This window comes from Enoplosus armatus, chromosome 9, assembly GCF_043641665.1.
Source record: "Enoplosus armatus isolate fEnoArm2 chromosome 9, fEnoArm2.hap1, whole genome shotgun sequence".
Taxonomy (NCBI): domain Eukaryota; kingdom Metazoa; phylum Chordata; class Actinopteri; order Centrarchiformes; family Enoplosidae; genus Enoplosus; species Enoplosus armatus.
The window spans coordinates 18,037,619-18,064,314 of NC_092188.1; the positions used below are offsets into that span (position 1 = coordinate 18,037,619).

A 26,696-nucleotide genomic window follows, 5' to 3' on the forward strand; every position below is an offset into this window, starting at 1 on the left:
GTTTTTGGCAATTACACACAAAACACAACAACACTAAGGAATTCCACTTAGTGCATGACTTTTTTTTTTTCTCAGTCTGTCATTTGGCACACCTGCAGCTCCTTCGTCTTCTAAATTTCACTATTGGGACTTTTTATTTGCATCCAAAAATAAACAGGTGCTGATTGCTGCCTGTGTGGATGAAAGGCAGATTCTGGCGTGTCATGTAATTTCACTTCGGGAAAGACACAATCAAAAGTCTATTTAGTGCAGAGAGACAGTGGGGGCCGAGACATGTAACTGGCATTTCATTTCAACTTTCACTGATACTTTGGTTGCAGTTCTGTTTACAAGGATATCATTGTTCCCACCATGCGAACTGACACTTCAGCAAATCCACTAGTAATTGGTTCCACCTGCTGGATGTTTGAACTGCAAGACGAGAAGTATGTAGCAATAAAATTATGAATAAGTACCATTGTACTGTATAATTATCTTGTATTATGCGCAAGCCCCATTTTAGCATATTAATATTGGGTACAAAACTAACCATTTTTGTACAGCAAAACACAAAGCAATGCCCAAAGCCTACAGTAAAATATGCCACAATTACCATCAAAAGCAGAATACAGTTCAACTGTAAAAACACACACAGAGCCAGAGAAGATGTAGAGATGCAAGCCTTTTATTTAAATCAAAATCAAATGATCTTCAAAGATAATTTAGTATTCAAGATGAGGCTGGGCATAAAAACAATGAATAAATTCTTAGAAAACAGAGAAGAGCGCAGTGTTCCTCTGGTTGTCGCCAAGGTGGTTTTGCATCTCTGCTATTTTTCTTTTCCCCCCCTCTGTGCACTTTGTTTCCCCCTCTCGCAGATCCTTTCAGCCCGCATGTCTCTGCCCATCTAGTTCTGGCCTTGGAGAGCCTCCGCCATGAACAGCTTCCCGAGGTTCTGCGAGGTGAATTCCTTCACGTTCTGACAGTAGTTGTTAATTTGCCCTGTTGGAGAGTAGCCACATGCATCCACACGCCCACACACAAAAAACACAGAAATATACAAACATACATACATTTGTTCACAGACATGCACACAAACAGGCGGAGGCGGGAGAGAGAGAGGGGGGGGGGGGGCAGAAGCACAGCAGCACAGCAAAAACATCAAATTAGTGGGGAACGGAGTAAATGGAAGGATCAGAGTGTTGTCAGAAGGCGGAGGAGAGCTGAACGGTGCGAAACAGCAGGGAAAGGGGCAGGCGAGTTTGAGATCGACTCAATAAACTTTAAATTAATGTAATTTCAAGATAATGGCGGAGATAATTACAAAACAGAACCTGAGCTCCTGTGAGGGGAGCAGAGGCGTCTGATGGAGTTCGGAGTGGAGGGGGGTCTCTGTGGTGGAGATGACGAGTACTGTCTGTGTGTGGAGGTGTTGTGTTTGTGTATGTGTGTGCTTACCCGCAATAAGCAGTGTGTCCATGCGTGGTGGAGGCTGGGGGGGCTTAAACATTTTGGTGATGTCCTCCTCAGGCAGCGGGGGCTCCCCTCTGCTCTGGCGCTGGGCGTTCTCCTGCTGCCGCCTCTGGAGGTACTGGAGGGAGGGACACAGGGAGAAAGAGGGGGGCATTAGAGAAGGGGGGTGGCACAGGAGAGGAAAGAAAAAACAAAAAGAAATAGCATTGACAGCATGTGAGGAGAAGAGGTGAGGTGCAACAATAACGGAAGATAAGGAGTGGGAGTAAAGAACGGAGAACAAAAAAGGTATTAAGTAAGGAAGTCAGGAACAGGAAAAGGTAAAGTACCAGGAGGAAGGAAGTATAGTTAGAGAGATGAAGAGAGCACAAAGTGGATAGTAAGAAGAGAAGAAGAGGAAGAAGAAAGACAGGCAATGGAAACAGTAACAGGAAGTGAGATGTAATGGAACATGGTCATGAAAGAAGAGATAGGAGAGAGAGAGAGAGAAGAGATATAAGTGCTGACAGGGATGGAGTGATTTGTGAAGGGGCTGACAGTCGGTAAATCAGCGAGGTGCCGGGTCTCTGGAGATCCTAAAAGCCTTGTTAATTTGGCAAGATGGAGCAGAGACCGACAAAGACCGGCGGAAGGGGAGGTGGCGGCAGACGAGGAGGAAAAACGACGTGGGAGCAACTTGAGTGCTTTCAACCAAACATCCCACAGCGCACCTGTACGATCGACTGAAGCTGAAAAAAAACTGCTAAGATAAACAATAAATGAAAAATAGAACTATTTGTTCAAATGAATTGTCACTCTTGCGTCACAGCACGACTGTGCATAATCAAAATGCTAACACATGCAAATTTTAGAAACAAGCCAAAAATAAAAAATGTTTGCACTTGTTCTCCAGCTTCCATATATAAATATAGACATACAATGGCTAAAGCTGAAGTCAAACAAATCTAATTCATCTAAATTGAGTACAAATATAACCAACCTCCTTCAAGTCAGCATTTAGTTGAGGCACCTTTTGCTCTTGCTATTTTCTTTACCAACTGCTCAGGCTCTGTCAAGTTGTATGGGGACTGTGAGGGAGCAGCAGTTTTCAAGTCCTGCCACAAAGTCTGAATTGGATTGCAGTCTGGACTCCTGTGGAGATGTAGCTTTATGTTTGAGGTTGTCGTCTTGGTGGAAAATAATCCCCTCCCTCGTCGCACTTTGCTGTATTTATTTCACCCTCTACCTTCACAAGCCTTCCACGGCCTGCTGGGGAGCAGCGTCTCTACAGCATGCTGCTGGAACCACCACGCTTCATGCTGGGGACGGTGTGTTTCTGGCAATGTGCTGTGTTTGGCTTTAGCATGATGGTTAAAAATGTTGGTATCTAGACTAGAGGTCTCAACAGGACCACTCTGTTCTGAGGAAGTGAGACCAGAGCCAGGACCAGAGAAATTGCACTCAATCTAATGGGGCCGGGTAGGGTCTGGTTTTAGATCTTTTTTCATAGACGCCACATCAGATCATTGAACCTTCGTCTCTCACATGCCTTTTGGCACACTAGCCCAGACGTCATAGGAGTTTTTCAACAGTAATAAAGTTGAAACTCATGACCTTTATCTGAGTTGCCATAGACTACGACCAAATACATGACTTGGCTTGCCTTCAATGTGTTTATTTTGGGTTTATATATCTAAAATAATTATATGGCTCAGACTTGGAAGATATTGCTGAATCATCTAATGGTAACTGAATTGTATCATTAACCATAAATCACACAAGATTAACACATTGCTCCATATCTAATCTTCTGCAAAGTGCTGGATGGGGAAAGAAAAGAAAAAGAAAATAGAAAATGAACAAATCTGGGAGAGTTAGAAATACATTTCCTGGTACAAAGACTAACTTGGCCACAGATTGTGCCTGGGAACCTGCTTTTCACCAAAATTTGGAGATCTATAAATGATAAATGGAGCCCTCTCAGCACAGCGCCTTTTTGCAACTTTCTATGATGATTAATAAGGTTCCATTTGTCCGTGAAAGCAGCAGGGTCAATAGCGCATGATTACACGGAGCAAGTACTGTAGATGTCTGAAAGGTGTAATGGAGGCTCACTTTCTTTGTTCATTGTAGAGAATCGCGTGAAAGATGAAAAAAGTAGACACCATGAAAGGGGTTGTCTGTGTGATATTGTGTATGACATGAGTGTGTGTTTGTGTGTGAGGGGTAAGGCTTGGGGGCTGTGATGATGAGGAGGTCGGTGGGGGAGGATGATGGATCATAATGGCTGGAGTGTGGGTGATTGGCCCCGGGGATGTGTGGCTACGCAGGTGTGTGTTTGCTCGCAGCCCAGGTTGTGAATGCCTTGTGTGCTCATGGCCGACTACCTGTGGTCACGGATGCATGTTTGCTGTTAAGTCTGCCCCGTGTGTGTGAACTGTGCCGTGGTTGTGTCTGCTGTTGGCCCGAGAAGATGATGACTCAGCCCGGATTAACATTAATACTCGTTTCCACTTGCAGAGTATAATGACAGAATAATGTAGTTGTAGGTTTGTACGCATGCACTCGGCGCACATCAGTGAGTCACCTTGTGCCTCTATGCTTCCATTTTCCTGAGTAATGTGTGTGTGTATCAGTGTGTGACCCTTTGTGTTGCTGGATGTTTATGATGCATCTGGCTGAGGTTGGAGCGGACTCTTCTTCTGTGTGTGTTTGTTTTGTTCTTGCCTTTTTGGTGCTTCTGGCTGAGTTTGTGCTTGTAGGTGGTGTGAGTGTCTTGAGTCTTTGCACAGAGTATGCGTGCGACTGTGTGTGTGTGTGTGTGTTTTACAAAGCTGCTTTTAAAGTAATTTTGAGTTTTTGATGTGTTTCACCGGTACGGAAAACGAATAAAAACAGAACATGTTCATTTACTCATTAAAAAAAAGAAAGACTCCACTTACTAATGCTAGCTTTGAGTCCACACGTATCAGCTCTCCCTGGGTGTCAATGCTATTTGAAGGTTGTCTGAGTGTGACTATATATTTAACCTTCAGAATCTACTCTTCATTCCATAAGGATAAATAAATGACTATCAAAGAAGTAGTCCTTGCAGTAGTCCCTGACCAATTCCTTGAAAAGAAAAAGTAATGCAGCAGATGGAGGAGAAGCGAGTCTGAAATTTAAGTGATGCTGATGTGCAGTGGGTGCATGTCAGCAGCTGCAGCGAGGTGAGGGATGAACACGATGACAGATATTTCAGGGTTAGGGTTAGTCAGGCTTATCTCATTGGTGTCGGGCTCAAAACAACATGACTTTTAAACCCGTGTCACTGCTTGAAGTGAAGGGTACTGGTGTTACGGCAGCTTCTATTGTTAAGCAAAGCAGTGTTTGTCTTACTATGTGTTTTCTGTCATTATATAGCATGTTTTTCCTTTTAATGGTATATTAATTAAGCATGTGAAAAAACAGCTGGGTGTCCAGATCAGCTGTCTTTTACATCTGAAACGGGCCTGTGGAAAACCTACCTGAGACCGAAATGCATAAAAAGAGCAGTAAACATGTCTTTTCCCTGCTTTTTACAGTTTACATACTCACCTCAAAAAACACCCTTGCGTGAATGCAGCATTACAGTACCGAGTAGTATGGAAGTATGGAATATCCATGTGTATCAATGCATACAAGCAATGCAGTATATTTGTTATAGATATAGATACTATAGATTTAGGCGTTAGTAAATGTTTATATGTTTTTAACCTTTGCTGTTTACTGTAGTTACTTCTGGTGGTCCTCAGTGGGTGCATGTACATTAATGTGAGCTTGGAGTACCATCTTTCTGTGTGTGTGTGTGTGTGTGTGTGTGTGTGTGTGTGTGTGTGTGTGTGTGTGTGTGTGTGTGTGTGTGTGTGTGTGTGTGTGTGTGTGTTTGCGGTGTACCTGCTGCTTCTGCTGCTTGCCTGCTGTGATTATAGCTGAAATTGGTTGTGTCCATGGCTGAGAGAAATATACCTGCTGTTTTCCTGCTGAGTTTGTGACTGTAGGTGCATCTGTGTGTCAATGCCACTGTGTGATTGTGTGTATGTGCCTCTTTCCCTTATATGCATGCTGGTAAGCCGATGTTTCTGCTGCTTGCTCACTGTGTAGGTGGTGTGTGTGTTTCAGTCCATGAAAGCTTGTGTGTATGAGAGTTACCTGGTGCTTCTGCTGCTGTTGCTTACTCAGGTTGCGGCTGTACGTGTTATATTTGACAATGTCTTGGCTCATGTCATCCACTCTGTCCATCAGAAGCTGAAGGCTCTTCTCCAAGTGGTTGCTGGAAGAAAAATGTCAGCATGTCATTCACACGTTTTTGTACCGACATCAGCACTTGTGAGCAGCAGTGACGCACATCATTTCATTCACTCCTAAGCCTTTAACAGCTTACACTAATCCTCACTTCATTTTAACGGAACTATTGTTATTTCAGACACACAGACAGTTGGACATGTGGACAGGAGCTGAGGATCGCTGTGTGAGTACATACACATTATTGGTTGTGGGCTATATAAATAAAATTTACTCAACTAATCTTTCCTTTAAATTTCTGTTTTGAAGTGACAACCCCAAAAAGGTTTGAAGCGCTGTAGTCGTAAGAACACCGCGCTGTAGTCGTATCTGATCATCAACTCTTCCCTGTTATTTGGCTAATTGCGATCTGCATGTACATCGGCTGGACCCCATTTACACCAGGTATTAACATAGAACACAGACGGCTATCTGATCAGCCCGACCATATCTGGAGGTGGTCTGGCTCGCATTGTGATACAAATCTTCAGCCAGGTGTAAGTGCAACCTGTACAGTTTGACCACCTTCTACTGAAAAACTTTGACCAAACCTTTTATTTCCGTTTACCTCAAGCAAATCTGGCAAAAAGCTACAAGCAACCCCCTCTAGTGTGAAGGAAAACTTAGTAGATCCCATACAGTAGCATCGCCTCCCTTCACCTGGAATGCGCCATATTTGTTGGTAAGTCCACCAGCTCTGCCTAACCAACTTGCATATTGAAATCAGAAGACAAGACTACTTATTAATAACCGCTGTAAAAGCAAAGGCCTATGATCACACATTATTATACAGATCCCATGTTTATACCAGGTGTCGATGGGGTCTTGGAGTCACTTCTCTTCTTTAGAAAGCCACTCTGAAACCAGCTAATGTCAAAAATGTCATCTTACACAGATCCTCCTTTCTTTAACACTAAACCACAGGATGCTCCTTCCCATCAAGTACCAACCACTATGAATGGAAAACAGGCTAAGCTTTGAGATGTCCCTTCAGAGGCTTGTGGTTGCTGTCTAAAAAATGCTACATCCACATTTTTCAGCAGTCAATGTTTGCCTTCCATTCTGACCTAATCTCTGAGTGCATATCCTACCAGATATGTGGCTCTTGTGTATACTGAAAGACATCTGACATGAAACCACCTCTCCAGGGTTTTGTCAGTACTCAGACCCGAGGACCCTTCTTGTTGTCCCTGTGCTACATCCCTCTGCTCTTGTATCACATCCCTCATCTTTTCCCCCCAACACTGCCATGCTGACAATGCTGACAACACTCAACACACATCTCTACCAGCATTCCTCTTCCCCTCTCCTCCCATGAGCTCCATTTTTAACAGGATGTCTCACTGCTGCCTTAAGTTCAACCTTGACAAGGCTGCAGTGCTCTCTCTGTTGGTACTCTCCTCTGTGGAATTATATTGTTCCGTTTATGAGTGTTTGGGTGCTCCATAATGCAGCGTGTACTGTGGGAAAACTGATTCTCACTGTTTATTTAAATGACAGTTGTACCCGCAAGGACTGCCAGCACTGTGTATGCTTTGGCTGTGTGTGCAGTTGCGCTGATGTAACGGTTTTGTTTGTGTGTTTCATTGTGTGACTGTGGAGGAAGAGTGTTTCTGGTGATTTTAGTTACTTTCCTCTCTGCAGTGAGATTTTTCAATTAATCTCTCTCTCTCTCTCAAGCTAAAAAATCAAGACAGAATTTACCAACCCTCACAAATGCCATTACATCCCCAAAGCTTCTACCTCTTTCTCAAGCAAGTATTGATTAGGAATACCTTTCTTATATTGAAATGGGGGATAACAAAGATTCCTGAGAAACAATCTCCAATGTAACCAGAATTGACCTGAACCAAATATATTTGCCTTGTCAATTTGAGTCAATTTCTTTCGTATTTAAAACTTTGGTCTCCTGCTGTTTGAGTGAGGTGCAGTGAAACATAAATCAACATAAAAAGCACAGCAAATGTTAGAGAGCTTCTTTACTTTGTCACGATGCTGCTGCAGGCTTCATCCAAGATCAAAAAGCAAGGTATGCAGACATTTTAACAGCAAGAAATGTAGTATTTTTGGTGCTATGAAGGTGATTAGAAATTAAATTAAAAAGGGAATTGCTGTGGAATTATATAATTCACAAACTAGGCTAACTGATGAAATCAAATTACAATCTTACAAAGCGAAAGCCGGGAAATATAAAATCTGTGGCCAGAGCAACAAAAACTAAAGGACTACATATAATTAAGCATCCATACATGTGTAAAATATATGCACATCCTGAAGCCACTCATCATGATCATCTCAGCGTCAGGCTGCCATCAACCCACATTCAACTGGTAACACCCTTAATTACATTTATATGCAAACACACACACACATGAAGTCTTTCAAGCTCGCCTGCACAAGGAGAGAAAACTAATGTAACCGCATGCATGCAGATAACTGTATGAACACTGCTGATGATGATTTATAATATTCTCAAATGCAAGACTATCCATATTATGGCCCGGCACCAGCATGAGGTGTGTGTTAATGTAAGTGGTGAAATAATCAGCCTGCTGTCCTTGTATTGCAGAATTTTAGGCACACAAGGTATGTGGACGAATACTGCAAATGGGTTTTCAGTAATTTCTGCTTGTTTCACACTGAAATTTTGAATTCAAATAAAAACATGAGTGAAGAGTGTCTGATTTTCAGCAGCTCCAATTGTCTTTCTCATAGTATAGACTGCTGAGCCATTTCCACTCCCGTCATGTTTGCCTGTGAGGACTGTTGTGTGATCAGTTTGTCAACCCTCCACTGCAGTGTCAGAGCTGTAAACATGAAAACTAATGGCTCAGGACCAAAGCCCGCCATAACACTTCCCTACTGTGTCCCTCCGACTGTGCCAAAATTGATTCTCGCTGACGAAAGCCCATTTAAAACTATTTCATCAAGCAATATGGTAGCTAATTTGTGTGGTGTGCATTTATAATATATGCAAAGGAAATCATTTAGTCAGAGCAGGATCCTCCAAAACATCTGTCGTTTATGTATGTGTCAAGTGTTTGAGCGGGACTGAACAGAAGTGAGTGTGTGTGTGTGTGTGTGTGTGTGTGTGTGTGTGAGAGAGAGATTCAGTGCACTGGATTTAAAAAAATTTTTTTTTTATCAGTTTGTATTTCATCATTTATTTTGCAGTTGATTGTAAATGTGTTACATTTGGAGGGCTTGTGCATGTTAAGTCTTTGACACATGCTTGGTTGTGAAGGGTTATATAAACATGATCTAACCACTATTTACTACTTTGATCTTGCCAAACTGAAATGAGAACACAACTTGGATTGAAAAGTAAAATGAAGTTACTCCATTTGGACAAAAAATAAACTGGTTGGTAGCATTTTCAAACACGCTAAAAATGATGATGTTTACCGGTTACACACGGTTGGGAATATTGCACACTGAATAATGCAACCTACACTACATAGTGTCTGGTCATACATTCCACAGGGTTCAATTATTCAGACAGGTCAGCGAGCCTTTCGATCAATCCTGAATTAGAAAACAAAGTCTATCGAGGGACTTCCTCTCATCACCAATTCTGTTTTAAGGTCAGGTTCAATGGCAGCCCATACAGTATGTGTGTGCGCTCGGGCCTATATTATCATATCATATTCACACAGGACAATAAAGGACAAACTCTAAAAACTGTATTGGTGTGTGAGCAAAAATGAGCTGACATTCAGTAAATTGAAAGTTCAGAGGGGAGTTGTTTAACAAAGCTGCCAAAGGAAGTGACTTCCATTCCTATAATGAGAGTTTTACTCTGATGGAGCCTTTTTAACTGATGGACTGGGGCACTATATGGATCCCTGGCTTGCTTCTGTAGCAGAATAATATATTTTAAAGACGACATAAAATGGCCTAGATCTAACATTGTCCCAACATAATTATCTTGTGAAAATATATTCCTAATCCTTATGTGAGTGAATACCCTATAGCCTAATCATTTTCTGTTTAATCCCTCTCTCCTCCCTTCCTGCCCATTATCATTATTCCATTGAAAAAAAAGACAGAACTATCAGAGAAAGAATTATTGATTGGCCGTTGATTAAAAATATCTCTTCTTTAAGTCCATCTCAGTGGTTTGTCATTTTTCCACAGTATATTTCAATCACAGCTACATTTTCTGTCACCACCTCCTCTGTGCCCCTATTTCTAGTTATGTCCCTTCACCTTCCTCGCTTGCCTCACTGTTTACACATCCTTCCATTGTCTAACATTTCTGTGCAGAAGGCCAATTACACTAATCAGACAGGAGGTAATGGACTGGCGAGCTGCTCATTCACACAGAACAGAAAGTAAATATGAGGTTTAAAGGATGATTTATAATGAACAAAGTAAGCCACTCCACCGTGGGCACATTTTCAGACGGGTGAAGACCATGTAAGATGGCCCACACGCAAAAAGCTTTGTGGCCTGACATAAATACAGGCAGCTTTGTAACATGGCAAATATAGAGGCAATTCTAGGCTGTTTGTGGGGAAAAGGCTACATAAATGAATTTACATTCATGCAATCCATCACCACGATCAACATCATCATCTGTGGTAAGAACAACCCCGTTTGCTGGAGTGAAACTGCATTCACTCAGCCTTGGACATAGATGACATTGACAAATGGGGCCGCAGATTGGAAAATGAGACAAAAAGGAAAAACATTAAATAAAACCCATTATCGTTATCTTTTTTGAAGGGGTGCATATGAGGAGAAAGGGGTGGGGCTGTCAGTAGAAGAGGTAGAGAGACGGACGCTAGAATCCAATACAAAAAGGACAGAGCTGCGTAGCATTCTGACAACTTCAGGAAACAATTTCATCTTGCCAGACATCCTATTGGCAGTCATGTCGGGAAACCTATGGGGAGGGCCAGGCTGCTTCTGCCCCATTTTGGGTCATATCAAAAGCTATGTTTCAACTTCAGAGTAGTCTTTTGGAAAATGGAACAATATGCAAGAAAAGTGAGGCATTCTCCTTCAGTCATTTCGACAATTTATAACAAATTACTATGCTGGTGCCAAGCTTGGTTGGCCGGGCACATGCATTCTACGGAGCTCTGTACATATGAGTCTTCATTTAATTCATGACTTGCTTGTGTTACAGGACACACATCAACTCCCGATGTGCTACACTGCAGTGTATAAGTCAGCACAGTTTGTTTTGCGTGCTAACAGTGTGTGAAGCAGCACTTTGAGTCGTTATTGTGCTAATTTCTCACACCTGCCCCTGGGAAGCTTCACAGCTGTTGCTCCACTTGCAGCGGTTTATCTCCATAAATGATTGCTGATAAATTCTCCTGAGACTGATGCTGAAAGCCTCTGAGATCTAAATGCGAGACTTAAAGAGCCAGGCTGTGAGTTGATATGGTGGGATGATATTTGTACATATTGGGCTCATTAGTGATGGAAGACAAAGTTTGATGGCTGGTTTTTGGAGACATTTCTGAATAAATCTGTTTTGACATTTAGATGTGGCGTTTACTGTACCTAGTTTTGGACTGGATATCCCAATCAAGCATCCAATACAACCCAAAAGGTAGACCGATAATAGTGTTCAATGTGTCTAAGAACTAGAATATGTATGTGGACTGCAATGTCTGTGTGGTTTATGGATCTGATCCAAACAACAAATGCTTGCTGGGGTTTGTTTTATACCTCCAAGATGCAAAACACAAAACATTTCCATGACTGGCAAGTTCCACATTTTGAGATGTCCTGATACTGTAGTCCTCACCCATCTGGTGCTGTAGTCCAAGCAGGTTAAAAAGAGTTTTAAACGATTAGGCTGGTGTTACTTTCAATCTTTTCGTTATTATCAGCAAATCTCATGAAAAGACCAAAACCAACAAAGAATTCATCTTGCTAACAAGTATTGTCTGTGGAGCCACAGCCTCATGTAGTGTATGCCAATGTGCTATTCAAGCTATTAAAACCACACAAAAGAGCCATAGCAATGCACTGGGCTAATCGCAGGTCCACCAAATCTGACCCTGTCTTCATCAGTGTTGTCAGCTGCGTATTCAACCTTGTGAGTCTGACCCAGGAATTATACAGTTCTAATTGTAATTTCTGCAGCTAATGATAAATGGTAAAGCAAACTGACAAAGCGGGATGAACACAGAAAAGTGTCTGTGAGCATTTACTTTCCAGAGATCAAAAATGCAGTTTAAGTTATTGGTCTATCGGTGTTATTTCAGAGTGAACTACACTGCCAATGCTCATTGTAACAAAGCAATGTGTCACCCAATGCATTAATATGGCTCATTTATGTGTTTTTAATAGGTTTTGGAAGACAATGGCACAGAAGTGTGAGCTTTGGCTACACAAACCATCCTTGCTATTAAGATACATTGTTTGCATTTTTTCTTTGGTCTTTTCATGGGATTTCTTTGACAATAGAAATATCAAATCAAACCAGCCATCCTAAGACGGGTTTAAAAACAGCACTAAAACCATGTATGGTATATAAGACAAAAATATATCAATAGACCTCTAATTCTTTCCACCAATCTGGTACACTTAAGAACAGTGAAGAAGACACAGATTAATGCCCAGTTCGCTAATGTCAAATCAATTTTAATTTAGAAGTGGCTTTAACTCATGTCTGTGAAAGAAGCCTGCAGGTTTAAAGAGATACCATGACATGTTTTTAAAGCTTGTGAGATGCTTTTAAGAAGACAGTATTCTTCAGTAGATATGTATGCACAGAAGCATGGTAACCATGTGCAAATGAATCAAATTAAGGTGACACTGCTTAGTGTTGGATGGTCTGGGATGATGTAATTTCCATCAATAACCTCCGTTTTCCTGGATTTTGATTGTAGAGTGATTTTACACAGATGCTGATGAGACACACTGAGGTCTGATGATGAACCTTATGCCAGTATTTTTTTCCATGTTGGATCTTGCTCATATGCTTACAAATCACCACGCAGGCAGTTTCATAAAAATAGAAGATGCTGTAATATAATCATATGGCACGAAACGAGAAATGGGCCTCTTAAGTCCAAAGATTGAAAAGATTCATACCATTGTGATCTTACACAGGTCTCTCCAAGTGCAATAAAAAATTATTAATTTGCATTTTCTGTAAAAATAAAAATAATAATATAGTCTAAATAAAAGACTAGGCCCACATAGAAACTGGAGAGAGAAACTGAATCCCTCCCGAGTATCAAGCAGTTAAATCTGTTAGATAACCTGCATGTTCAATGTCAGTGTTAGATTAGAAAATTTACAGCAGGATTGAAGGTCATTTTTCCCCCCTTTTTATACAGAGGACAGATGTTGATAAACCCACACGATGCCCGACAAGACCATGCAGAAACATCTTGTAAATGTTGGTCTGCTGAGAAAAACCCTCTTTTTTACAACAAAGGTGTCTGGCCTTGGGCCGTCTTGGTAAATGGCTGCATGAGCTCACGTCTGACCTGCTTGAGAGGTTGAGCAGTTCGTGCTTGTCGGCGACCGTGGACTTGTCCTCCAGGTCCCACATCAGCACGTTGATGAGGTGGGAGTTTTTGATGACAATAGGCACCTCCTCGAACATATGCTCGAAGCCAATGTTAGCCTTCTTCAAGCTGGAGAGTGGGGGACAGGACAGGAGGGACAGAGGCAGGAGAAGAGAGATTAAGTTACAATTTGCCTTCACACTGAGGATTACATACATGTTAGAGAAGACTGCAGTGTATGGGCCATTCCCTATAAGATTTTTCATCATTATCTGTTTACATTCAATACTTTTACCAACTTTTTCAGACTTTGTCAAAGTGAGAAAGTAAGGGATTTCTATGATCCACATTCTGTGCTGTTAATTTGTATTAATAAATTAGTATCGCTGTGTATTTCTGTTATATGGATTTTGGAAAATCTCATTAATATCCTGATATGGACAGTCCTACTGTCCAGCCCTAAGCATCATCACGTTGTATTGTACTTTTTATTGTGCTGACCTGTAGCCATACTAAATCCACAGGGAACATTATCTTTTATTATGTTCTGTCTGAGACAACAAGTGGTTTTAAGGGCACAGCTTGCCTAGTTATACAACACATGAGAATAAGTGCGAATCAGTGGTGGAGATTAGCCTATAACAAAGAAAACTCATGCAAAGAAAAACCCAAGTCTTAATTGATCCATAGAGAGTAGATGGGGTTAACAGTTCTACCTCTAGTTCTAATGCAACTCCATTAAATAACATATGTTTTGTTGAGGGCGGAAAGCCCCTCAGGTCTGCTTTTGACGTATTTCCTCATTTTATTTGTTGTTCACATATGCTTACAAGAAAGGTTGCAAATGGAGTATTGTACTGTTTCCACTTGGCTTGTACTTCTCAGTAAAGTTCGGCTCCGCAAGAAGCAAAATGAATAATAATGTTATGCATGTTGCATTTTGATATCTGAAAATGGGGTGACGATTGGATGTCCACATTGCCCAGCCCGAGCAATGTTAGACTCTGTAGCATTAACGACTTTTTTATGGGCTTTGCTGATAAGTGTGCAAACCACCGGCCGATTTCTAACCACCTCTTCTTGTACCTCAGGAGCTAAAAGCTGCATCTCTCTCTCTCTTTCTCAGACACGGGCCTGTTAACACAAAATGGAACTTCAAACTTTGCTTAATGTCTCACATAAATCCAATAGCATTGACTGACTGCCTTGGTTCAGCCTGTCACTTGTGCTCAGTGCATGAGCTACAAACTAATGTCTGTATATGTCTAATGTTGGCTTGTTAGATGTGTCTTGCTTGTTATGGGATCAATATGCTAGCTGCATTAATCCACCATGTGCACTGTACCAGAAACAGAGATGTTTGTATTATTCTTGTCTGTGTGATAAATAGGTGTGTGGGACTTCATCGGATTCTGATAAGGTAATTTTGAAAAATGTTATTTTGTTTTCCAAGTAGAGGATCACCTCAGGCAAACTTTAAGGGGGGACTCTGAGGCAACAGACGATGGACAATCCAGCCTCGGGCTAGGAGTGGGGAGAACACAAATCTGTATGGATAACAGCAGTGTATAAGGAAAATCTATAATGATATAAATACTGTTTGTTGTACATATTGGCACAATTATCCATCTGGAGTGCTTTAAAATATTTCCTGTGTATTATGACCTTTTCAAATGCCTCCAGAGCAATCTAAAAAGGAGTCTATGAGGACATAGAGGGACAGCACATTTAGGCAGGACAAATTGCTCAACCCTACTAGACTTTGGCACACTTAATGCTGTGCTCTTTCCAAGTTGGGCCCCGCTGGACAAAGCCAAAGGTCGACTCCACGGGACGACTAATTTGATGCTTCATATTGTGTGCTGAAGTGGAGCCTATTGACCACTGCCTCCATAGCCCAGCGGACTTGGAGGCCAGTTCAAAGGGATGGGTCTATTCAGCACTCATCTATCCCTGCCTTTCATTTCAAAAAGGTGCACAATATATGCAAGCTTACGTAACATCAAATATACCAACATGAAAGAGGCTGTTTTTTACGCACATTGTAGTGGGGGGAGAAATGAAACGCTTTTGAAGTTTTGCATCTTTGGAATAAAAAAAAAAAAAGAAACATTATTGATATTCAGGTTTCCTGTCTATTCTGAAAATAATAGCACAGAGACAAGATTTTTGTTATGAGGTGATATCGTCCTTTCCTGCCCAGAGCTGCCCTCTTTCAATCATGGGCTTATTGGGAACACTGATAGCTACAGATTGGAGGCGTAATAAATCATAGGAACTAATGAAAAGCTGTAGAAATGAGAAGGATCCTGACTCTGGGCCAAACATACTGGGTCAATAACAGAGTGGCTGGCAAAAGAGACACACAGGTGGAGAAAAACAGAGGACATGAGGAAGAGAAATTCAATTATGCAGTTTAATTGTCCCTTCTCCCTGCAAATACACTTGCTTTTAGTGGATTTAAAAATGTATATCTGAAGGTTCTGGATGGACGGCAATTTGACGCCACTGGGACTTCTTCATTGTGCTGTTCACTTGAATTTGTCAGCGCATGCGTGTGTTTATGCATGTGTGAGTTTGTGTATTTGGACTACCCTGAACTGCCTGGAAAATGGTCCCCTCCTTACATTCATTTTTAGCTGCAATTTAAAAGCAATTACGATAAGCCCTGGGGTCAGAAAAAGAGTAAACATGGTACATTTGTTTGACTGGCAAGGACGAGCTGATAAATCATCATCATCATCAGTATCAATCTCCAACTGCTACTAAATGTCTCCCCTGCGGATGCACAAACATATATTTGCAGCCATTGAATATGCAGAATCAAAAGAGCGAAAAGGCAAAATGATTAACTCTGTATTCCTGTAAGCAATGTGAGCCCGTGTGTTTATATACACACAGAAATGAAAACAAGATTTCTTTGTGAACATCTACTCTTTTGTGTGCATGTGATCATGAAATTCATCCATGTAATGCCTTTACTGTTGTGTACTCCGCTATGAGCTACTCACCCCTCAGGTGTGAAATCTTTCTCTTTGCAGATCTCCATGAGTTTTGGGGTAAGCCTGTAGGCCTTGAGGGACAGGGAGCCTTGGGCCGTCTTTATAGGGTCTAGAATGAGGAGAGAGAGAGAGAGATGAGAGTTGAAAGAAAATTATGTAAAACTGTTCTTTAAATCCTATTCTTTGAATTCAGCAAACAACAATCCTGGCATACACTTTGTTGTCTATTTCAGATTACAAGTTTTACAAAATGAAAAATCTGATTTCTTTAGGTTAAGCTCTCTAAAAAATAAAAACAGTAGTGGCTGAGTTTCCCACGCTATCAGTTCCATGTAAAATTTGACAACTGAGCTGACATACATTCTACATATGAGAGTGCTCTAGTAATACACAATCACACCTTCGCACCATGGTCCTCTACTGCTGGTCTCTGACCTGAAGAGGTCAGGGGTTAAGTACCTTGCTCAAGGGCACCATTAGGATGATTGAATGAGTTGAGAACGTCCATCATTTAGGTTCTGCCTCCCACATTTGCCCAGTCAACAAAGTTCCCATTACAAGTTTCCATTTTGACCAGTGCTAGACTCCAGGCATTTTTTCATTTTTGCACATCTCAAAAGTGTCAAGTTACTATTTACAAATATAGAAAGAAGTCTAAGATAGGAAAATCACAAGTGTCCTCAGTGAAAACAAGTCAAAACAAAAATTAGGAGATGCTAGGTGAAGTGGAGCTACCATAAAAATCAACCAGGGAAGATACAGTACAATCAATAAATCATATTCTATCCATTTTAGGGACGCAAAACATTGATGTCTACACAGGCTTACAAATCTGAGCAGGAAAGAAGGGAGTGGAGGAGGTACTAGTCTGTCCATTCCACAAAATGGCATTTGCACAGCAGGCCATCATATAAAATCAATTCAACAAACTAAAGAGTCCAGTTAAAGTAACATTTAAAAAAGATAGAAAAGGAAAAAGTATCTAGACAGACTGAGGAATGGCCCTGTCGTCCAATTCTATTCCACCTCTTGTTGTCCTGTTTATGCTACTTGCTGCAGAGGGAGAGAAAGTGGTAATATTGGGTCAGATGGGACGGCTGCCAGCCACCAAACTACAGTCTACCAGAAATTTTAGTGTGACTTATTCTCTTCCCAACTGTGACAAGCCATTTGCCTTTAGTACAGCCAATCCTAAATAAGATATAGCCAAGCTCAAGTCATGTTGGCCAATCTCCACTGAGACTGGATGGTGACAGCCACACTAGATTAAGACAACTCACTCCTATCCATAGGAAGCTACAGAAGACACTATACTGGTGTTTCACAAACTGAACAGCACCTCTAGTGACAAGTAAACTGGACTTCATGGGTAAAATTGGTCGCTTTAAATCTTGTATACAATAATAACATTTAAGAATGGTACAATAGCACTTAAAAGCTTCCTTCTAATGACGTCCTATACCAGACCAGTTGTGCCATGTCTCCTTGAAAGCTCTGGATCTGCAAAGAGCTGTTGCAGGTGTGTTCTCTGCCTGTCCATCTTAACCTGTTCAACTGTTCACCTCATGTAAGAAAACTGTGGTCATGGCGAACATATTTAACAACCTACTCTAATGCTCTAAGCAGTCATTAGACGGAAGCTATTAACCCGCCTGTTGGTCACCAGATTGATTTGCCCATCGGCATAAAATGACTGGCGAGCTAATGACGAGGAGAACAAAAAAGTAATCAATTTTCTTTGCATTTGCCTTTAAACAGAGATAACGTCAATTCCTTTGAGGGGCTTTGATCCATTAAGCGCTGCATTATTGACTGACATTACGGGGAGCCCTCGTTTAGAATGAGAAAGGGCTGACTGACTGCCTGCCTGAGCGGCCAGCTGGCTGGCAGGACTATATCAGAGAGGTTCATATGTCAGCAGGTTAAAATGAATCTTTGCCTATCTTGGATTTGTACAATCCGAGAACATGACAACTCTGAAGTGATTTTGGAGAAAAGGACAGTGCCGGGGGGTGGGGGGTTCCTTCCTTCACCAGCACTCAAACATTGATGAGATTCAAAGCTGTTTTCATCATTTTTAAAAAAATGACAATTTCCAGTCGCCGCGTCTCTCTTGACTTGGAGTGAGTGTATAACCACTGAGTGCTTTTAATGAAAGATCGTGATTTCAGGTCAGTGAGCTTGTAAGACTTTTTGTGTCACCCTGGCTGTACTTTTCAGTTCATAAACCTGAAGGAGGTAAACTCAGCACATTATGAAGTGTGCAACACGGGCAGAAAATACTATCTTGATACTGTCTGGCATTTTGACAATGTCTATATTTGATTATATGTCTTCAGCTTGTATACATACAAGTCTGTGATGTGTGAGTCACATTTCAGCACCATGAATATACATTAAAACCAGTTGTACTGTCATAGAAACCACCCACAAATTACTTGAATGTGCACCAATCCATGTAATGTACTATTAATACACTGCCTCTCAACTCAATGACCACTTGGAGTGGTTATGTAGTAATGAATTATCGTTTATTTAGACACAGAGGAGTTAAATGCATGCTGTTTCATGGTGACAGGTTTTAATTTGCTGTCATGTAGGTTTTAACATTGCTGTCATTTGAAAGAAAGCTTGAACCATCTCGGATGGCATTTGTGGTACAGCAATTACGAGTGACTCTTAAAGGTTTTTACAGTGAAGCAGGTGCAGGCACACAACGTGCATAAGTGTCATATTTGTGGCTACCAGATACCTTGTTAATCATGTCTATTTTTCCCTGTTTTCTGCTCGTCACTGCCTCCCTTGCTGTTGGCCTTTCAAGTGCTGTCCATGAGACATGGCATCACAAGCCACTTCTTTTCACCTGCCATTGATGATTGACTGGGAGGGAATAACCCCGGTCTTTGTGGCGTTAGGTGGGAACTTGCGCGCAAATACCTCTGCATCACCAAATTTGTACAACATAAGGTAACATTGCAGATATGCACAAAAAAAATCTTATTATTCTTCAAGCTCCTAAGTCTATTTGAAATGTACTCGACTGTCAATGTAGACACTTGCAAGATTTATCTTGAAACGCAACCATTGTGTTTTTAAACATTTGTTCTAACCTCAACTAATCTTTTCCTACATCTGTCATCCCGATTTATTTCTGAGACTCTCCGGATGTCAACCACAGTAAAACATTATAAGACTTCTCAGTGGCAGCTTCTTTTCTTAGATTCTTAGATTCCTATTGATTAAAGAGACTAAGTTTTATTTGTGATTGTTTAATCATGGCTGAAACTTAAATGAATATGAACCATAAATAAACTGACTCCCTAGTAGTAGTGTATTAATACACTATTTTTAATGCCCGAGAAGTAAAACTAATTCTGACCTGGTATGTTGAATCTGAGCAAGCTTTTGTGATTTTAGAGTGGGGTTTTTTTTTCCAGAGGATGCAGTATTACTGTGTAGATGTCACCTGGTGCTGGCCTACTCTGCTGGAACCACTTTCCACCAGAATGAACATCAGTGTGGTCATTAGTGGTCCTCAGTGAATGGCTGAATGGTTTTGTAACAATGCTCTCTGCATTCTTGTTCTTTTATAACTTTGTCAATACAACATGACCTGGTCATGATGACAATAGATTGGATAAGAATTGCCAATATAGAAAGAAATGGCCTGTCTGACCATTGCCTGTAATGACCGATGGTTGAACCCGCCTTTGCTATTCAAACACACTTAATGTGCATGGGTTTACATTTTAATTATTTTTTTGCCATTAAAACCATCTTAACTACTTCAATAATATAATAATATAAACTTATAGTATTGCTTTGTTACCATAATGTGGCTGGGTGTAACATTACAAATGAAATTTGGGAATTATTGGCCAAAATATTTAAAAAGACTTTGAAACTACATGAAGGTTTGTTAATAACAGATTGTATTTTCAACCTAATGGTGCTAGCCTGTCTGGACAAACGTTAGTTTTCGTTGATCTGATGCGACAGGCTCCACCTATGGACGTTGTGTTTTGTTGGAGTTGTCTTGAGTTCCCTCAGATTCAATACACAGTTTTTCATTTATCTGGGTATGATATCATGGAGATTGGTATGAGTGAAAGGAAATTAACATAGTCATTCCTCAGTCTTCTGTGTAGGTCTACTTACCATAGATGAGTACAACTGACTCTTCGATGGCATGCTGGTAGCTGAACTGGGAGTCGAGCAGCGCTCGGCTGACAAAGGAGCCATAGTAGGTGGACTGGTACCAGCCCACATGCAGATGGTCAATGTTGACGTGACGCAGAGAACGCATCATCTCCATCTGGTACTGGACTAGAGGCAGAGAGAGAGAGGGAGGGGAAGTCAGAGGAATGGGACAGAGAAAGAAATTAATTCAGAAAGACCTTCATTTTAAATTAGCATGGGGATTTTTTTTTGGATCTGTGAATATCTGGTCTCATTCTGGAACTGGACATTGTGCACCAACAGAGGAAGAAGATGTGAGAAACATGAGAAAAACTGAGGAAAAAATGAGCAACAAGAATGTGAAGGAAAAAATGCACTAACAGAGAAAACCAAAGGCTTCATCTTCTGTTATCAACTGGCTGTGTCAGTAAATATATCCTGGTAGACAGAAAAGACAGATACACAGACAGGCTTCAGCTACTGGGAAGGCTAGATACATTACGAAGAAAGCCATTTCATTATGCCAGACACATCCTAAGGACGCACAGCCACAAATACAAACAACCTGTCTCCCCGGCTGTAAGTAACAACCAAAGCAAGCGAGCAAAACAGCATCTCCATGCAGGATAGCTGGCGGAGGTTGATAAATCAGGGTGTTATAGGGCAGCTGTGGCCCCCTAGACCCCAGTCTGTAGAGCACATCCTTCTCCTGTTGGGGCTGTTAACAAAAACAAACTGGAGAAGTGGAAAAGAAGGATGTCGAAAAGAAGATGGAAAGGAGGAGGTCAGTGGAAAGAGTCAGAAGGAGGGGACAAGAAAAGGGCATACAAGGGGAAACAGAAAGAAAAGGGAGTGAGTGAAGAAAAGTGTAATGTCACTTTAATACAAAGGTGACATTGCTCTTTTGGCTTCTTTCTAATGGCCTGAATTCGACCCTTGGTAGGAGTGATTTCAGTCAAAATATATTTCATTTCAGTTGACCTCTCAGAGTTTATGTAGCACTCACAAAGAGTGAAAAAAGAAAAGTCATGCACAAAATACTTTCTAGACTATTTCCATTAACTTATCCAGTCTTTAACCGACCTCACACACACACACACACACACACACACACACACACACACACACACACACACACACACACACACACACACACACACACACACACACACACACACACACACACACACACACACACACACACACACACACAACACTTACAGTCATTCGCTCCACTGCCTCTGCTGTACTCCACACAGAAAACGAATGGCAACGGTCTGCCCACAACTCCACATTCAACCCCTGCAGGAGCGTGGCATGAGGAGAAGGGCAGCACTGAGGTGCCTCTTCCTCCTGACAATAGTCTCACTGAATTTTAACAACATCTGGATTGGAGCACTGGATGGGGACAGACAGGCAGAGAGGCCCCATTCACAGGCTGCCCTGCGGGGATGGACTAGATGTACCAATCTAGCCTTTTCATCTAGCCTTTTATTTAGTGATTGACATGGTCAGTGAGACAAAAGCAAGCAGAGCAGATGGACGGGAGAATACAGGGGGGAGGAGAGGGGAAGGAAGGAGAGGAATTGAGGAAGATAGGGCACATGATGGGGAAGAGAGAGACTGCAGACAGTGTAGCAATTCTGTGACAAACCACAGGAGGAGGTGGTGTCAGGTGGTGTCTGGCACTATGTGTGTGTAGCTGTGCTTCTTAAGCATAGTAGCAAACCCATAGGAGAAATGTGTGGAGAGTATATTTCACAGAGAAAAATTAGCTGGTTGGGGGGTAGCAAATGGAAGAAGATTCAAGAGTCTACAGTGACAAATGAGAAGGTGAGAATTAAAACATTGAATGGGTGAGACAAGTAATACACAGGAAGCAAAAGAGAGAGCATGAGGAAGGGAGAGAGTGTTTGTGACAGACTACGAGTTAGTATGTTGGAGAGTGGCTCTGCCCAGGGGCAGGCTAGCAGCACACTCCAAGACACACAGAGCTCAATAGAGGGAAGGCAGCCCGTTACCTAACTACTGTATCTGTCTCTGCACTTCTAAGCCAATCAGTATGTGTGCTTACCTCTCAAGCGCCGCTGATGCGTATGCCGGCCCCAAACACCCCATCATTAGCAGGGAAATTGTGCACAAAGTGATCTGTCTGAAGGGAAAGCTGGACGATTGACAACAGAGGCAGGAAAACCAATCAGCTATCTCTCCTGTCTCATCCAATCGCCAACTCCCTTCACAGTTCTTTATAACCTGAATGTGTGGAGAATATCTATACGCAGAATTAAACCAGTTTGTTTTATAAAATGATGGCTTCACGTTTAGACGGATCACTTATTACTACCAAAACAGACGAGATCTGTGTGTGGTTTCTGCTTGAATAGAAACTTATCTGTGCATCTCCCCTTCATTCTGTTAACCTAGTTGATAAAATTACTTAATGTTAATACTGCTAACTCCTGTCTTACAGTGCAACAATATTATTCGAATTATATACTTTAGTCTTTATTTTATTTGAATTTATTGTATTTACTTATACACTATGCATGGGATTTCTGGTCATCTTTTTAAAATTAGATTACAACTTTGTGTGGTGGTATGCCATTTGAGCGGAAATTTCTGGTCACTGCCATTAAAAAAAATGTATTTTAAATATAAAACATATGTTGGTCCTCCCAGTTGTATTCTATCTAGTATAATAATTATCTAGTGAAGTGTGAGTGAGGTACCTTAGAGTATAGATGAGATACTGAGGTGGTTTAACAACACATCAAAAATGCATGCATTCAACAGAGCATGTGTTAGTGTGATTAAATCAACCACTAAACAAGTGACGGCTTCCCCTAGCATGTCTTGATAAGAGACAATAAGCAACTCGCAATCACTGGCCTTGCTTTTCCATTAACCTGCTAATCCTCAATGATTTCAGAAAGACTTCAAAGTCGTTGACTTTTCCTTCATCTGATGTTAAAGTTTCAGATTCATAATGGATGTCAGCATTTTTGAACAAATTTAAGATGAAAAGCTGTGTCCAAGTCTTCTCAATGTCCTTGAGGTCTTTACAAACTAGGTCCACTTCGACTGTTTGTGTAGATTTCAAAGGCTGAACTGTGAAAAGGCAAGGATCTGAGGAAGGTTATGAAATATCTTCTGTAGTGCTGAGAATCTCAAAAGCTAAGAGTAGGTTCCAAACAAATCCAAAGAACTTGTGACTGCACAGTGTTTTCCCTGAGCTGGTAGGTCAACTGTGCAGCCAAGAGCTACCAAGTGACCGAGAGCCCACACACAGAGATAGAGACGTTTGGCAGAAATTAAAGATCATTCAGCAGGGACAGCAACATGTAGCTCTTCACACATAATTTTCTAATTTGTTAGGGAAACAGATAATGGAGCCAAATGGTTAGGCTAGTGCTTCAGGCTCCTCTGAATTACAAATGACTGTATTTGGATATTTTCAACTGTGTTTTATGGGAAAGATTTATGCTCTATTTAAACTACATCCCTAAGCATGCAGCTAAAGCAAACAATGTATTGACTTCAATATTGTAAACTTCAGCACATGTTCACATTAATCATCACACTTGAATTATATTAGTATTTTTCATATTTCTTTCATTCTAAAATACAGTATATATTAAAAAAGTTAATGCTGCTGCAAAGTGATGCGGAGCAAATAGTTAATTTAATAGATTATCACGTTCATTTTCAAGTGTCAAGAAATCTTTGTACATTTAATTAAATACTGTATTGATATTAACTGAAACCAGAGGAATGCCTAGAAGGTAGACAAGTACAGAAAATGGGTTAGAATGTGTAAAAACATTGTACAGTCCCGTAACTAGTTAACATTAAACTCTAAAACAACACAAAATATATAAAAGTAACAGAAGGGGAGACTGACTTGTATTCTACCCATCTGGATGACACCCAAGCAGACAACTACACACTGCTCCCAGGTCGGAAAGAAATAGACAGAAGACACGCAGACAACCAACCAACATGCAGCCTGAGCTCAGCTAAACTGAGATTCAGATGGCTGAGGGAGACTACAGGCCAGCGACAGGCTGGCCAGCTCATCCACCACAGATTCAATACAGAGCACAGAGCCTTGTAAATGCCATAGGGTCACTATCTTATTTGTTCATAAACTAAGAAGTACAGCTGCGAAACCAAATAGCAAAACAAACTGTGTGACCATCTGATGTGGGTGGGTGTGAGTGGGGATTTGTGTGTATACTCCACAATGTAGTGAAGTAGTAAAGCCTCTGGAGATCTGGAGAACTCTCACAATGTGTGCGTGTGTAAACAAGACTAGAAATCTAGTATACAGCTGGACTGTGTATGGTCAATGTGAGCCTGAGGACATATTTGAGGACTGTCCGCATGCAGCCATGTTTGGCGTTCTTCTGATGACGCTCATTGGCTCCTTCACAGAATGTTTTGTTTGTACGTCAAAAAGGGTAGGTGTAAACATTTTTATAGCTGTATAAATAATCAGTTAATTATTAATTCTACAAAATGTCTGAAATAATGCTGAATGCTCATCCGAATCCCTGCATTTTGGGCTTCTGAAACTATAACCATCAAATGTTTGCTATTTTTCCTTTAAGAATTTTCAGAATTATTCATTGCTTTTGTTGATCAATTAATTGACTGACTCATTGTTTTAGTGTTAAAAATAAGCTATAAGACAACAATGAGCTCAAGAATCAAAGATTCATACGTGACAAAGAGAAAGAAAAGATTTCGTACTGTCTGTACTATATGGCAATATGAAAAAAAGGGGGGAGCATGTGATGGGAGGGTAGCAGTCTGTGTTCTGGTTAGAGTAACCTGAACAGGGGTACATGAGTGAATAATGTTTTCCTTTCTTTCAATTAGCATTGAGGTGGAGGTGACCTTTAGTAAAGCACTGACCCTCCATTTCAAAAGGAGCTGCTCTGACCAACAACAGAGGAATACAGTTGTTGGTAGGGTGAACAGAGTTTTCATTCTGAGAAATTCCCTTGGATTGAAGGTTTTGGAAAAACAAAAATGAAAAGACACATCAGAAAACATTTTTAAGCACAAAGATGGATGTTGATCTGCACTGTAAGCAAATCAGAGGTGGGGGTTAGGTACCAGAGCATAGGAGATATCTATATGCTTTTCCTTTTCTTTAATTACATTAGCAGGCCATCCTTAAGAAAAATAGTCCTAGCATAACAAGCTAGTTTAGAAGCCCTACATGTGCTCTTAAAAAAAACCGCAAAAAAACCCTGGACTTCTTGCTCCCCATTGTTGCATTATCAAGACAGTCGGTATTATTCTGTGGACATTAATGGCAGCATTAGCCAGAGAAAAGCCAATTTAACAATATCATCAAGGCGCGGAGGTGGGAGCATGCACCACCGTTTGCTATTCCTCACTCATTTCTGCTGCCCTGCCGCCTCTCCTATCAATCAATCTGGGTCCCGAGGCCAGGCAGGGAATGAGTCTGCCATTCCCTTAGCGCTGCTTGATTGTGTGTGTATGTGTGTGTGTGTGTAACGGAGAGAGGAAAGGGGATGGTCTGCGTGTGAGACGGAAACAAAATGAATGTGTATTTAAAGGAGTGTGTGTGAAACCATGAGATCAGTATGGGACAAAAAAATCGAGAGGGAAACAGGACGTGATTCTGAGAGAAAGTGCAAAATGTGGGAGAGCGAGAATGTGTTTGTGAGCAGGCGAGTGTGCTTAAATGTGTGGAAAGCGCAATAGAAAGACAAAGTGTGAGATGTGTGAAGCCTAAGGATGCCATGCACAGCTTGCTGTACATCTAAAGCGAGTGTGTGTGTGGTGGAGTGGAGGAATTTATCAGCTGGGAGCAAAAATCTTCACCTTGGGCAGTAATGTTAAGAGTCAAAATCAACAAGGCACTACCAGTGTGTGTGTGTGTGTGTGTGTGTGTGTGTGTGTGTGTGTGTGTGTGCACGTGTGTGTGTCTCTGCAATGAACCAGACAGATAGTCCATACTCTAATACTCAATGACACAAGAGGTGAACTGCATCAGACCTTGCATGCTGCTGCAGGCCACAACATTTCAGCACGGGCAGCAAGATGTGTGTGAGTGTGTATGTGTCTCTGAATGTGAGGATGCACGTATCCGAGTGTCACAACACATTCTAATCACCACCTTGACAAGCTGATGGGGCCTTGCCTGGAAAGTCTGCTGCGGTTTTACACACACATACACAATCACACACACAAGCACTAGCCGATGTTTATATCCACTAATGTCAAGTTGAGCAGATGAATAATAGAATAAAATGATGTCTAATGT

At 41.2% G+C, this 26,696-nt stretch overlaps 1 protein-coding gene across 1 annotated transcript in view; it reads right to left on the reverse strand.

Moving 5' to 3' along the window:
- Positions 1-648: 648 nt before the first annotated feature.
- The window catches only part of LOC139289948 (eukaryotic translation initiation factor 3 subunit H), a 46,785-nt gene continuing 20,737 nt past the window's right edge, over positions 649-26,696 (reverse strand). Inside the window, exons 3-8 of the mRNA XM_070911620.1 lie at positions 20,375-20,542; positions 16,226-16,325; positions 13,194-13,343; positions 5,602-5,722; positions 1,438-1,570; positions 649-981 (exon numbers count right to left, since the gene is read on the reverse strand). Coding sequence (XP_070767721.1) covers positions 887-981; positions 1,438-1,570; positions 5,602-5,722; positions 13,194-13,343; positions 16,226-16,325; positions 20,375-20,542 — 767 coding nt within the window. The 3' untranslated portion in view covers positions 649-886. The remainder of the gene's footprint in view (positions 982-1,437; positions 1,571-5,601; positions 5,723-13,193; positions 13,344-16,225; positions 16,326-20,374; positions 20,543-26,696) is intronic.